Genomic DNA, 15720 nt, shown 5'->3' on the forward strand with positions numbered 1-15720 from the left:
CAATAAAACATTAAACATTACATAGACTTCCCTATATAGGGCTGCCTTCAGATGTCTTCTGAATTTGTATAGTTACTTATCTGCTTGTCTGAGGGGGGGGGGGTCACATAGCCCATACCCTCTGACATTTCTCTGATGAAAATAGGGAAGTCCTAAGGAAAAGTGGGACATTCCAGGATCAAATCAGAAATCAGGACAGCTTCTGTAAATCCAGGACTTGGGAAACAGGGACACTTGGAGGGTCTGCAGGGGAAACCTCTGTATTCTCAGAATTGTGAGTTTAGGAGTCACCTCCTTGGGGCCCAGGCGTCTCCACCCCCCAATAAAACATTTAAGGGGGCCAGCCCCCCATACTTGATGGGCATTGCTATTTAAATAGTGTGCATGCACAATGTCATGTGATTGATTATGCGGGGCGGGGCTTACCAGCCCCCTCCCCAATCTTTTATTCAAGTTGGCACCCCTGTTTGCAGGGGTGGGGGTGGAGAGGAAATATAACAATTTTGCTGCCCTGGTCTCCACAACCATCTCCTCTCCTAAGCTTCTATGTGCATTTCAAGGGACGTTTCCACGACCTTTACCCACGTGTTCAACTTGAGTCTCTCCCTGTGAAGCGAATGGTAAGTAAGCTACTCGTGTCAGTAGCACTGACTTCAGTAAGGGAATGATGATGGTGTGGATGAGAGACTGAGGTCACCTGTGAGTCTCACTTACGGGTGGGGGGAGGGAGAGAGAGAGAGAATAAAGGAGGGAAAAGAAACCAGCGCAAAAGAGTTGTTTCAGACGTTACGATTTACTTCCATCCCGTGTACGACAAATGATCGTCGCGTGTAATTACTGCGGGTATTTTCAACTGCCTGCAAAACGAGATAAAGGCAGGTAGCTGCGCTGGGCCACGCCAGCCCTCTCGCAGGCGGGCCGCGTTTCCGAAGTGATGGAGACGAGTGTGCAGTGATCACACCTGGCGATGGGCAGCCGCGCAGGTGTTTTCGGTTGTAGGGAAACCACTTGCAGCTGCTTCCTCGCCCGGAAGGTTTTGCTAGCTGGCGGCGCCCCTTTTGCAAAGCTGACCCCGCCAGGGCTTCGCCTGGGAGCTGGCCGGGGGGAGAACCAGAGCTCCCCGTCCGGCGAGCGCAGCTTGGGACCCTCGCCGCTCCGCTGGCCCGGGAGGCGGGCGTTGCTGGCGCCTGTGCGCGGCTCCCCGGGCCGAAGGGGCGGAGCCAGTCCCCGCCCCGCGCGCGGCACTCCGCCTGCTGCTGCTGCTGCTGCTGCTGCCTGCAAGCCCGGCGAGCGGGACGCGGACAAGGCTGCAGCGCCCGCGGAAGGAGGCGAGCGCCGGATCCTCGGGGCGGAGGCTCCTCGCATGTGATCGACGACGGGCTCGCCCAGGGCAGGACGCGGTAGATCCGACGGGCAGGTGTTGCTCTCCTAGGGGATTCCGGCGCGAAGACCCGGGCAGCAGCGAAGACTCGGCTCTCCCTCTCGGCCGCGGCGGATTGCGCGCGGCCAGGGGGCGCCACTCGCCCGCTCCGGTTTCTCTCTCGGTCTTAGCCCAGGGACTTGCTCTCGAGGGCAGGCAGGCAGTGGCGGGAGAGCGAGCTGCCGCGGACGCTGCTTTCTGGCGGGCCGCGGGAGCCGAGGATGTGGTGGTGGGATGCGCGGGTGACGACGCTCTTCAAGAGGAACCTGCAGCCCACGCTGACCTACTGGAGCGTCTTCTTCAGCTTCGGCCTCTGCATCGCCTTCCTGGGGCCCACCCTGCTGGACCTGCGCTGCCAGACCCAGAGCTCCCTCTCGCAGATCACCTGGGTCTTCTTCTCGCAACAGTTCTGCCTGCTGCTCGGCAGCTGCTTGGGAGGCATTTTCAAGAGAACGTAAGGCGACCCCCCCCCTCCCCGAATCTCCTTCTCTCTCTCCTCCCCCAGTTGCGGGCGCTTCGCTCTCCGGCCATTAGCATCGCCTGCCTGCCTACCTACTCCCCCCACCCCCCGCCCGCTTTCCTTCTGGAATGAGAAGGGTCCTGATGCCCCTGAGAAGCTGCCTCCCCCCCCCCCAATCTCTCACCTCGCCCCCCTTTCAAAGCCTCCAGATAGGTCTACTTTGCAACGTGGTCTGTGCCAGGCTTTGCCCTGCAAATCAGCACCCCATCCTTACAGTGATCTATTCCTATCACCCTCTGTGACGCTCTAGCCTCTCTCTTGGGTCTCTAACCCTTCTTACTTAGGGATCCCGGGCAAAGTTAGGTGTGCCTGAACCCAGTGGGAGCAGTGCCCAGCTCCTCGTAGAACCGGGATGCTCAGCTGCATTTCTGCCAGCGCTTGGGTGAATGAACTCAGCTGGGTTTGTTTCGGAACAAATGGATGTGCATAGGAACCATCGAGCTTGAAGCAGCCTGGGGGGAAATGTAGTCTGTGTAAGTGACCTGGTGCCTGTTTATAATGTGGGCACCTGAAGGTCTCTTGATGGTTGCTACACATTCATCACTGTGGCTTGGGGAATTTGATTGAAGTCTCCAGGGACAGGGAGTTCTGCTGTTGTTGGGCAGCCATGCAGAAAGCCAAACGGTGTGGCTGCTCAGACCTTGTGCATATCCATGATGAGATGCACTGTGCCTGGGTTAATTTTGAGTGTGCATTGGCAATGGAACAGAAAAAAATGGGAGATGTTGTAGAATGGTGGTCATGTAGAGCTTCGGTGGTGAACAGCACTAGTTCAGTGATGTTTACTCAGTTAGGACACCTCTAACCAGTTCTAGAGACAGAGTGGCCAAATTTATTTTTTGCCAGACATGCTTCTGTGCCTGTAGTAGCAGCCTCACATGTCAAAATCTCGCAGCTCCAGCAGTACATGTTTATCTGTGTTGACCACTTTCAAAAATAAAGTAAGAATGAGGCATATTTGCAGTACAATTGCAGAAGAAGTGAAAATTCAGTTGCCCTAGGAACAATTAACCACTTAAGCTTCCCCCAAGACCTTGTGATTGTCAATACAATGGAGGCTATCTTTTTCCATTAAGTTGCTTTTTTGCTTCTGGCTAGCAAGTCCAGGTTCTTGCAGACGGGTCCTGTTCAGTGAGCATGTTGTCATCGTCCAAGCAGTGGCGTAGTGTGGGTTGCTGGCGCCTGGGGCAGGGCAAGTGTTGCACCCCCTGGTGGACAGGGCAGCTGGGGTGGAGGTGTGCACCCAAGCCTTGAAGGCCTGGACACAGCTTGCCTTCCAGTGCCTCCGCAAGGTGGCAGGAGCTCAGCCACGTGGTCTTGATAAGGGAGCCTGTCATGGGGGAACCTGTTTGCGCCTCTCTCCAAATTTTACACCCAGGGCCACTTCCCCTCTGTCCATCCCCCCCATGCTACGCCACTGCATCCAAGTCTTTGCTTCTGAATTCTTTATACAGCGGGCATTGGGATAAGCAATGTGGCAGGTCTTGTACAATGTCTCAGATTTTAAAGGAATATTACTGTAACTACTATCCTGGGACTGTGCCAGGCATCTGCTGAATTGCACGAGGGTCAGAGGTTTCCTGGTTGGGTATTTTTGGAAGAGCTGGTAGCTTTCTCATCCAAAATGTTTGTAAGCATATGATTCCAGGAGGCAGCCTTGATTGAACTTGGTTTTAACATCTCTGGTTGTGTATGTGTGAATGCATCTCTCCCTCTGTCTTAACTAGAGATTTCGCTACTGCAGACCTTCACAGAAGGAACCTTATGAACTAAACACATGGTCTTGTGAAACCAAGAAAGCCCTCTTTTTAAAAAGACAAAGCTTACAATACTCTTGACCATAATGTTGTGTCTCCTATGTCTAATATTTGTATCAGAAGTTAAATAGCTTAATGTGGACACCCATTTCAATGAGTAACAGTTCAGTCATAAGAAGTAGGAAGAATGCATTTTGGAGAGTTCCTATTATTGATCAAAGGGGGGTTGTATTCTGAGTACTTTTCAAGATTTGATAGCTCATAATGGCAATACATTCCATCCTTGTTGTAGGAGTAAATTGGCAGGTAATACCTGCTATTCCACATTGAAAAGTTGGAGGTTTTCCTGGCAAGCGTTCCACCATCAGGTTGTTTAAAGGCAGCAGAGGCAGTAAAACAAAAGTTGACTAGTGTTGGTAGCAGCATCATGGAATTTGTTCACCTATTGTGAGCTAAATTCACATTTAGCTCAATACTCTTCTTTGCTCCTCTCCTGCTACTTTCCCGTCTTTCTTTCCCCATTGGCCTAAGCCCATCACCAGTGTCTCTGTTCCAATAGCATCCTAGAAACCTTTCCCACCACCCCCATTCCTTTCTGTCTTCCTTTTTTGCCTGTGTTTATCTCCTCTCTTGAATTATTTAAGGGCATATCTTCAAAAGCATTCAAAGGGCTCATCTAAATAAGATCAAAGTAATCTGGGTGCTTCTTGATCGATCCAAAAATAATTTAGACAGGTTTGACACAGAAGCCATGCAGAATGAGCTTTATATAACTTCTAGAGCCCTGAGTCACTTGAGTGACTCCCCTGAAATCACCACGGCTGCAGGATTTTTGCTCTGTGGGACCCTGGCTCTGTTGCAGAGCCTACGCAGGCAGACTCTCGGATCTGCTTGCTGTTCCTGTGATGTCAGCATGGATATCTGAGGTCTCTTCCCACATGGAGCTGGTTTCAGAATTTGGGAAACGGGGGGCATATGGCATGATCATGCAAAAACATATGTCGTTGAGGAAACAGAACATTGCTGTACATTGACAAGGAATCCTTAGGCTGCAGAAATCGGCTCAGGGATTTCTCAATGTGTTTTTCTGTAACCCAGTGGTTCTCTTGTAAAGGACCTGTTTTAATAACCTTGATGTCAAAACTCAAGCTGGCCTCCCATTCTCCAGAAAGTTGGCAAGCAACATCCAGTGTCAAACAAGCACTTAAAGGTTGACGTAGGATAAAACAGGCACAGTAAAGATTCCATTGTCACACAGCGTTGCTGGAAAGAACAGTGTTATGCTTGACAATTCATCAATGATACCATCAATGAGGAATTAGTGTCTCTCGCATAGAGATCACTTTAAAACAAACAGCTTGTGAGTGGTGACTCCTCTCTCTCTCTCTCTCTCTCTCTCTCTCTCTCTCTCTCTCACACACACACACACACACACACACACACACATACCAATCTTCCTTTGCTGTAACTCCTTAGCTGCTGTCGAGCACCAATCTTGCTTGGATTTGTTTTAGGACTGAAACTTCATGCTAATATTTAAGTGCTACTTTTGAGGCATTTAACTTATGAACATCTTCAAACTACTGTTTAATTGGTCTGCAGATATATTGGCTTTCTCAGGATTATAAATTTGAGAATTGAACCCAGGCTAAAGTCTGCTGCTCTAGGCAAGCCTCAGGGGACACAATGGATTTTACTTATCTGTAAACATTCATAGGATTTTGCTGTAAAGTTATCAGCACTTAGATCCCTTTGGAATATGTAAAATTAATCCCGATTTAGTTCTCATTTATTTCAGTGGGAACAAATTCATGGTTAGTTTTGCATAGATTCTAAAGGGACCCAAGTGCAACTTACTTATCCTGGATCTAATCTTGAGCATTTTAAAGATTGGAGTTATAGTTGATTAAACCAGTCAGCTGATTATTAAGCAAGGCATGAAACTCACTGAGGGACCTTGGGCCAGTCACTCACTGTCAGCCTAACCTACGTCACAAGGCTATGAGCATCTGTGTCACCTTGAGCACATTGGAGGAGAGGCAGACTATAAATGTAAAAAAAATGAATCAAGCAGAAAACCCTTATCTTGCTTATAAATATTATATTTACATTATATTTAAAGAGCTGTTTCCTTACTGATTCATGCTTTAAAGATCCCTCTGAAAACACATTACTCCAATCAGGGCAAGCATGTAGAGTAATCAGAATAGTGTTCTAGATAGAGAGCACAGTTCAACAGGGAACAGTTCTGATTAAAATTAATTACACCGATTATTATTTTCAGCCCTACAATTATGGACTGGGTTACTCAGCTATCATGGCTTACTAGCCTATATAATTTTACGTTGTTTGCACAGCACATTAGAAGTACAAGTCCAGCTCTTTTAACTGTTGATGTGCCCAGGTTTGCTTTATCCCTTATAACAACTTGGCATAAACATGACGATGTTTATGGGAGTTTCTGTCCAAAACATCAACACCAGGTTGACGTTGGCTGCTATCATACACACATACTGACCTGCTGCAACATGGGGCTGTAGTAGTCCAGGACACTGTTTGGAAACAGAGGCAGAAAACTGTTCCCTAAGCTGCAACCATAGAATCATAGAGTTCGAAGGGACCCTGAGGGTCATGTAGTCTAACCCCACTGTAATGCAGGAAGCTCAGCTAAAGCATCCATGATAGATGGCCATCCAACTCCTGCTTAAAAACCTCCAAGGAGGGAGAATCTTCAGCCTCCCGAGGGAGATGGTTCCACTGCCGAACAGCTCTTACTGTCAGAAGGTGGTTGGAAATTTAGTGCAGAAGACCCCTTGCTTCTGCCAACTAAATGCTTGATTGTGCTACCTGCACTGCTCTCCTCTGATGCAGTCATGCCAGATACGTGGGCTTCTGGTCTAATAGATACTTAATGTCTTCTGTGGATCTGGTGACCTGGTGAGCAGCATACCTTTGAACTCCTCGTGAGAGCTGGTGATGCGCTGACAGTGGGTCGTAAGCGTGCTCCTTCCATCTGAGGTCACTGAGAAAACATTGAGCACAGGCCTGTCTCTGCAGAGCATCTGGAAAGTGCATGACTCCTTAATTTCCTTCGACTCCAGTTACTGCCCAAGATACTATGTGTTCAGAAGCTGGCTTCATCAGCAACATTTCTTCTAAGCAGAAAGTATTTCCATGATGCAGAAAGTAATTCACCACCTCCTGTGTGCAGTTTGGCAGCAAGAAGTGTGTGTGTGTGTGTGTGTGTGTGTGTGTGTGTGTGTTGCTTCATACAGATGTACTGTGACACAGCTCCTTACCATACACACACCATAAATACACCCAGAGAACTCTGGTTTTGTGCATGTCCTATTTACACATGGATTTTGTGCATGAGCAGCTTGACATAGGAAGTAGGCACTCGGTAGGCAAACTTATCTATGGACTCATGAGCAAAAATATCAAGCTTTCAAAATCAGGGATGTGGCAACCTGTAGCCTTCCAGCTTCTCCTGGACAACAGCTCTCCTCATCCTTGCTGGCTGGGGCTGATGGGAGTCAGGATCTGACAAGATGGAGAACCACACACATTCACCATCCATGTTTTAAATCTACACATTCACAGCAGTTCCTATTGAGAGCGGGAAGCCAGTTCCCTAACATTTAAAAGCTGTAGCAGAGATTAATTATTTGGCTGCAATCAGGCTGTGGTCATTATTTCCTATTCTGTGATGTGCTTTCTTGATCTTGAGCTGGGATTCTCCAGCCTGTCTGCACAGTAGAACTAATTAGAACGCATATTTTAGACTGATGCCATTGACGAATTTGTATCCCATTTACTGATTCTCAGAGGTTTGTACAAAACTTACAAGACAGAAGGCAGCTAATTACTTGCCATCCTACAAAAATGGTTCTAGGGGGCTTTTCTGCCCATCCTATGTAACAGTGCCAGCTCTCAGCATGGGCATATATGAATTGGTACTTATTTATTTCATAATGTAAATTCCATTCTGCTAATACTTGTTTAAAGGAGCTTTAAAATGTAGCTCAGTTATGTAAATGATCAAGCACACAATCATTAAGCTTAAAACAAATAAGCTGTGTCCCATCCTAATAAAAACTATTAGTCACTAAAAAAAACCATCTCTCAAAGCATGCTGAGAGGAAGTTGCATAGTCTGAATGGATATGCACTCTTTCCCCTCACATCCCATTGGAATAGTAGTACTTGTATATGGTCCTGCCAACCTAGCAGTTCGAAAGCACGTCAAAGTGCAAGTAGATAAATAGGTACCGCTCCGGCGGGAAGGTAAACGGCATTTCTGTGCGCTGCTCTGGTTCGCCAGAAGCGGCTTAGACATCCCTTGGCCAATAAAGTGAGACGAGTGCTGCAACCCCAGAGTCGGTCACGACTGGACCTAATGGTCAGGGGTCCCTTTACCTTTACCTTTATATATGGACACAACTGATCAGTCCCCAGCTCTTCCAAGCAGGACGGGGAAATACTTGGTTTCTGAAACCCATGGAGGAAAGCTACATCTAGTATAGGCAATAGGGAGCCAAATGAACCATTGACCTGGCTCTGTGTAGGGCAGTTTCCTGTGTTCTTCACTATATTTTCAGTGACTCTTTCATATAATCATAAGCATTGGAAGATACCTCAAAGGTCCTCTAGTCCAACTGCCTGACAGTGTAGGAAATCTGGTGCTACAGCCTCACTGATAGGCAGCTATCTAGTCTCTTATTACAGTGGCGTAGCGTGGGTTGTCAGCACCCGGGGCAAGGCAAGTAATTTGTGCCCCCTAACCCGTGGATTTGCGCCCCCTAACCCTAACCCCCAGATCTTGCGCCCGGTTCGGCCGGGCCCCCCTGCACCCCCACGCTACGCCACTGTCTTATTAAACTTCTAACAAAGGAGAGTCCTGTCACCTTCCATGGCACTGTGCTTCACTCAGTGTTTGAAACTCGCATTGTTCTAGGCGCATTTTGCGACAGGGAAAACTGCCACTGCTGGAAGGAAAGGAGGAGCTTTTTCTGCCTCCCCACTTCCAGCTACTCTCTGAAGACTGCAGAAGAGACCCTCTTAAGAATATTAGGGGGTGGGCAGGGGAAGGACTAGACCACGTGAAAAATGAACATTTTAGTTTAGTTTAGTTTAGTTTAGTTTAGCTGCAGTTCATTCATTTTCAGCTTTGTATTCTTGTTATAAAAAAAAAGTGCCTAGACATTCTGTTGTTGCACCCATAACCTAGGATTAAGGTGCCATTTAGCTCCGAGCTTTCATATCTCAGTTTCTAACACTGGTTTCACTGTTAAACAAGTTGAACTGTTAGCAGATTCTTCTCATGTTTAATCAAAATTCACTTTCTTGAAATTTGAACCCATTAATTTAGGTCTTACTCTCTGCTTCATCTCAGTAACAGCCCTTTGAAGAAGCTTTAATGTCTATGTATAGAAACACAGCCAAACCATGATGGGTCTTTTTAGACCCCAAAACAGCGTGAATCTTTGTTTCTGGAACTTTTCTTCTTCTGCAATAAATGCAGCATAGGTGAGAGACTTCTGTACGTCTTGGTCCCCCTACTAGGGAGATCTAATTTGTGAGTCTTGTAATCAGTTAGCTTATGCTAATACACACAATGGCCTGCTGTGTCTCAAAAATTATCAGTCCATCCATCATCTAAATTACAGTAAATGAGCAAGCTAGCACATTGGGCTATGGTGAATCCTGTTCTTACTATATTTGGAGAGAGAATTGCAGTCGCCCCTTGCTTCAAGTATACTGCTGGAAGAAGACACTGCATTTCTGGCCTTAGCAGCTGCAGACCCCAAGCACGCCAAAGTGACAACAACCCAAGCTCAGGGAAATGTTGGCTTGCGGTTCAGGTTTAGATCATCACAAAAGTTTTTTATTATTTTTAGACATCTCTATGTTTTTGACCAAGTCCAACTCCCAAGACTCTTTGAAGCTGGATTGGCTCGTTGCGGGTGGGGAAACACAACGAAATGCAATAAGGCTTGAGATGCTATCACAAGACCTGGCAATGCTATTCTGCTGCTCTTGTCTGTCTCACTGCACACCCCTCTTGTGCTGATCAACAGGATGTTGCTAAAAGCAAAGCATCTCAAGTTAGAAGAAACTGACCAGTTAATAGCTCCAGCTCCACCCAACACGACGCATTTTAGGACTGAAGGCATGCATAGATTTGTACTGCATCCACCCCATGGTAATATTTCCTTCCATATGCTAGTAAGTGTTAAGGGATGTTGCTCTCTGTATTGTCAGCTCTTAATGCCCTGTTGTTGAGATGATGGGGGAAGTGTGTGGTGATCTGAACTTCTTTAATCATGCAAGGAAGGGCTGGCCAGCCTGTACATCGCTATTGGCTGCTGCCTTGTAAGTGGCTCTGTGGTTTTACTGAAGGTTGGCAAGACGTATTAAAGAGCTCTGTTTTGCAATATTCCCTGAGCCAGGTTTCTAAGAGAGCTTAATATGGAGTCTTCCTATGTGTTCTGATTTGGGATGCTGCAAAGGACGAAATAGCTCTGAACACTAGTCCTGTTTTTGTGCATATAGCATCTCTCCCCCCCCACCCCTTTGCAAATAGAAGGGAGTCTGCTGCTGTTCTGCCTGCTATTTCCTCTGTGTTTTTCATGCACACAAAAACATACACACACATATATTTTCTCACTGCGCCTTCACATTTGCCTTCCATCCTACCTGGGTTTTCTTAAAGTGCTTTCCTAGTTTACACATTATGCTTTTTGAGGCTCATTCTTTTTCCCACTGAAAAGCCTCCTTTAGTACAATCTGAGAAGAAGAGATGTTGGAAACATTCAGCATGTTTTGGAACAGCTGCACTTGCTTGTTTTAGTTCTTTCCCCACCCCTGATTTTTAAAAGCAGGGTTTTTTTCCCCTTATGATTGCATTTTGAGCCATTTCTGAAAGCAGAAGTTTCTGTTTAGTTTTCTAGGCAAGTTTGTCCAGAATGTACATTTATAAAAACGAGAGAGAGAGAGAGAGAGAGAGAGAGAGAGAGAGAGAGAGAAACATGGGAGGATCAGAAGAATCTTGTTCAATAGGACCAAAGATCCACCTAGTTTAATACTTTGTTGCCAGAGGTGCTGGATGCCTGTGAAGACTCTACAAGGAGGATACTGGTGCAACAGCCCTCCCCATTTGTATACAAAGCACCTGGTGTTCAAGGTACAATGCCTTTGAACATGGAGGCTCAGTAACATAGTTTGAGTGTTCAAAATTCCATTTAGAAAGCTTTACTTTGATTGTATCCTCTAGAGACCTTTTGCTAGCCTTAATGGCTTTCATAAAAAGCACTTTCAACCCCCTCTTGCAGTGCTAGTGGGAAGCAAGAGTTCTAAGGGGAGGAACGGACATAATAGTGAACAGAGTTTTTATATTTGCAGCACAGACACAGGCAAATACAATATGTTTATTTAGCAATATGTGTGAAGGAGCCTATACTATTCTCTCTTATTCCTGGATTCCAACTTACAGTGGGGAATGTAAGTGGGAAAACATGCCCTTCTTCAACTCAGAGCAGTTTTATTGTGTGGCGACACTGTGTTGATGCAGATGGCCAGGTTCTGATGCTAAGCCACTGAGCAGCCACCAAGAGCCACTATGTCTGCATCATCAAGTTAGAATAGTCTCTAAACACTGCTGCCCCGATGCTCCACAGTGAATGGTGCTGTTCCAAAATCTGGAGCCACCACAGAAAAGGCCCTCTCGCATGCTTCCACCTTGCAGACCTCCAAGGGCACTGGAGTTGCCAGCATTGCGTCTCTTGTGGATCTTAACTCCTGAGCTAGTGTATAAAGGAGGAAGTAATCTTTCAGGTATTTGGAAATCAAGCCATTTGGGGCTTTATAGATCAAAGATAAGATATTAAAGTGGCTAGGCAGCCAATACAATTATATCAGAAGCAGTGTGATAGGAGTGCCAGTCATTAGTCCAGATGCTGTTTTGCACTAGCTGCAGCCTCTGAGCTGTCTGCTGCCCCTGTTGACCCTGCTGCCCAAAGCAGTTGCCTCACCTTGCCTTGTGGCTGGGCCGGCACTGCAAGCAAGTGGTATAGAGAGGACTGTTTTGTGTTCCTGGTGCCTCCAGTGGGCCTTGATCGATACTTAGCATCTGCCCCAGAGAATCCTAAAAATCTCAAAAGAATTTGTGGCTCTCCAATTGAGGTGGCGTCTTGCTCTTAAGACAAACAGGCAATTGAATTCCAGATACGATATTAGGAGGCAAGCAGTTCCTCCATCTTCCTCATGGCCAGGCCCAGGGGATCGATGCAGTGGAGCAAAAAGCAGGCTATTGCGATGGTTGCTGGCAGTGCATAACAAAGCTTTTTCATAATCTCTGTTATAGATTAGGGAACGAAACTTGGTCTTTACTCCCCAATTGCCACCATCGCCACACACACTCTTTTAAGTAGCACAGATCTTTATGCTGCTGCCCACAAGCAATGATTGATTGTTTAACTGCTCTGTGTGCTCTTAAGCCAGGCGAAGACAGAGGGGGAAGCTGTTCCTGTTAATTCTACAGAGCACGCATTGAGTTCCAGTCTTGGCGCAGTTCCCATCTCCAGCGTATCTGCTGCTTGCACCTGCATCTTTATCCCCTGGTGTGCTATTTTGTCTCCCAGAGGTGTCATTCTGCAGTTCTGGACCTGTTGCTGAGGCAGCATTAGCATTTGGCAGTTGTTTGTCGTCTGGCAATCCTAAATTTTGTTCGCATGGCTGTGTGTTTTTACGTTAAGCACCAACTTAGGCTGCTTACATGATGCCCTCCTTTGTAAGAAATTGCATGTGTGGAGTACATCCATGTAGCTGCAAACACAGCAAGTCTTTCCTATGTAGGAAATCTGTTGCATTTGGACAAGTCTTGAGGACATTTGCTATTTCAGAGTGGGTTGGGTTTTTTTGTTTTTTGTTTTGCTTTACTAGGTTCATCTCAAGTGTTGTGAGTAAACTGGTACAGTTTGCTGATTCATCACTTGCATCAAATTCATAATTAGGCCCAATATTTATTTATTTGTGTAAAATGCTTAAATGCAGTTTACAGGATGGAAACCGACCACAATGCATTAATAAAGGCAACCATAGACAATAAAATCATCCAGAAACAGTATCAAATGACATTCAGTAACAAAATGCAACTAAAACCAATTGTGGCTCAATTGGTCTTCCTGGGGAAGGCCAAGAACATCAGGTGTCCCTACAGAGCTTTTGAGTAGGTCTGCTGGCCTCCAGGTGTCAGGGAATTCCAAAGGCATGGGGACCACAGTTTGACTGACTTCAATGGGAGAAAGTGGAAAGATGTCTCCCTCTGGTATCATGATCGCAGCAGCTGGAAACAGAGCTGTTGCAATCTGCTAGCAACATTGGACCTAGTGTGCAGTCCTTGTATGGGATTGCAGGCACATAATGTGGCCATAACTGCATAGGTAAACAGGCTTTTAAGTATGAATTGCATTTCCTATCCAGTATGGGAGCTGTAGCCCTTATTTCTTTATTTGTAAGAATACTTTTCTACTGCAATTTCATACACACAGAGAGTGAGCTTTTTATTTTTTTTTAAATGAGGTGCTATTACCCAACTTGATTAAAGTGGCATGGGTTCTGGCACAAAATGGCTACTGCAGGCAGCAGGAAAAACGTGATGGTACTCCACACCGTGTGTGTGAGAGAGAGAGAGAGAAAGAGAGAGAGAGGTCACAAAAACATACATATTCTCCTTGCCCCCCCTCCCCCTGGCAATCCTTTCTCTCTGTATATAAATATAGATATGTGTGAATTGTTGCCTCTTTGAAATTTGACCTGTGCTCAAGGGAAGCCTTGTAAAAAAACAAACCCACCAAACCGTTCTCCAAAATGTATCTGCAGCTACACAGATGTGCTCCCTACATCTGACGGCCAACACACAGGTTCACATGCTTGAGGCATCGCTGCCACCCACCACCCATTGTACCTGGCCCCTCCCTTCCCTAGCTGCCACTACACCGGCTTCTGCAGAGCTATCCTGCCCTGAGGGACACAGAAAGAAGCAGTCAGTTTCTTCTAAACAAAGAAGTTTCTTTTCCATTTTACTGTAACTTTTTTTTAAAAAGTGGTGTTTATTGCTGCAATAAGCTTATGTAAACTGCTTTTTTATGTCGACCTGAGAAGCATTATATAAATACCTCAAATAAATGAATAAACGCACACTCACAACCCCATGTGAAAACAACCAGAATTGCAGATCACCATCTAGCTGTGAAAAAGAGGCATGTCCGCATAAGCCATGGCAGTGTAAAGTTTCCAACCAACACCTAAAATTTAGTGTTAAAAGATGCCTAGTGAATCTCTGTCGGAAGAGCGTTCCATAAGACTGGGTCAGCGATACTGGAGGTTCTATTTCATGTTCATATCAATGAGCCTCACCAACACAGGGCAGAGGGGATGGGCACAGACAGAGATGCTCCTGCAAATGATCTCAGGGAGGGTTCAGGTGGTTGCTGAGGCCCAAGCTTATGCAACCCTTAAGCATTCCATTTTGTCCCAAGTCATTCTGAGCCCATATAGTGCACTTACAGAACTGCTGCTAAAAAGAACTGTTAAGAATTTCACCTTCCATTGTTCTTTTAAAGTTTCTGGTCCTTAACATTACAAAGGTAAGCTTTAAAGTGTGAGTGATCTCTGGCTCCCTTACGCCAGAGGAATGCTGAGCAGAATTCCTCCCATCTGCTGCCTCTCACTTCCTGCTCCTTCCCAGGTCTAGCAGAAGCCAAACATTGACCTGACAGATGCATGTCCCTGTTCAAAGCAGCAGTGTGCCCTAGAAACCACCGAGAATGAAGACATCACTCTTCCTGTCTAAGGGAGATTTATATGCGGCTGCTTCTGCTCCCTGACTCCACACTGATTTTGCTTCTCCCAGCCTTCCGCTGCCTGGTATCTTATTGCCTGCCTGTTTTCAGTCTTCAGCAGCTTCCTCCTTAGCAGTGGGCTGATCAGCTCCTTGGCCGTAGTGTGAGGTGTTCTGCTTGCAGGAGGGAGCTGGACCAGGAAGCGCCAGTCTGGGTTGTTGTCAGCATTGCTCTTTCCTTCATTGTGATTTATTCGTTGTTATATTTATAGGCAAAGGCGCCATCTTCTCCGGATGATTGAGGGGGCCCAACACGACGTCTTGACACCACGCGTGTGATGTCACAGGACATCCTGACGTCACGTGCGTGATGTCATGAGGAGCCAGAGGGCGGAGCCAAATCACTCTGAGCATTTTGTGTGTGTGCACAGCCCTCGAAGTCCCCCCTTCCTGGGGACCCAACTAGGCCTGCCTCCCTCCCTCTCTCCCTGCATGTAGCTCTTGTGTGGGGCTTTCTCGGCTGGTGGGTAAAGTGATGGGGAGTTGCCATTGCAGCTCCTTGCCAGGGACTCAAGGGGCCCTAGAGATTCCTCTGTTCAGATCAGCTCTCCTCATAGTATCTTGTGATTACATATAATCATTTTTCCATGTCTTTCTTAATTAAGACTTTGAGTAATTTTCCTGTTCATTAAATGTTTCCCAGCATCCTCTTTCATCCGTCTACAAAACAATGCAAGACGAAGCAAAATTGCCACACCTAGCCGATTTTCTTTTAATGCATACAGTGTTTTATGCATTCCATCAGTCTATTCTTTCAGCGTTCCAGATAGAACAGGCATCACATAACAGTACTGTACTGGAAAGCATTTAGTTGGTTCTGCACAGTAAAAGTTAGGCACGAGCCTTTCCAATTTAGCTAGACCACAGGCTCAAAAGAAAAAGGAATCTTTAAAATGATACAGTTTTAGAAAATTATTATTTTCTCCATCATGGCTACTAGTTAGGAAGGTTGTAGCACTGCTTTCAGAATAAGAGGCCACACTGAAAGCCCAAGTGAATAGAGATCTACACAAGCGTTCATGCCAGATCCAGAGGCAGGTTCTGCCCCCCCCCCCATTCTAAATGCAGTTCTTCCTGCAGTGTATGTGGCGGCCTGAGTATATTTAGGCTTTTTTCTTTAT

General features: G+C 46.4%; 1 protein-coding gene across 1 annotated transcript in view; it reads left to right on the forward strand.

Annotated features, from left to right (window-relative positions):
* The first annotated feature begins 1449 nt into the window (after positions 1-1449).
* The window catches only part of MFSD4A (major facilitator superfamily domain containing 4A), a 51263-nt gene continuing 36992 nt past the window's right edge, over positions 1450-15720 (forward strand). Inside the window, exon 1 of the mRNA XM_082228360.1 lies at positions 1450-1874. Coding sequence (XP_082084486.1) covers positions 1642-1874 — 233 coding nt within the window. The 5' untranslated portion in view covers positions 1450-1641. The remainder of the gene's footprint in view (positions 1875-15720) is intronic.

This window comes from Podarcis vaucheri (genome assembly GCF_965113315.1).
Source record: "Podarcis vaucheri genome assembly, chromosome: 6".
Classification (NCBI taxonomy): domain Eukaryota; kingdom Metazoa; phylum Chordata; class Lepidosauria; order Squamata; family Lacertidae; genus Podarcis; species Podarcis vaucheri.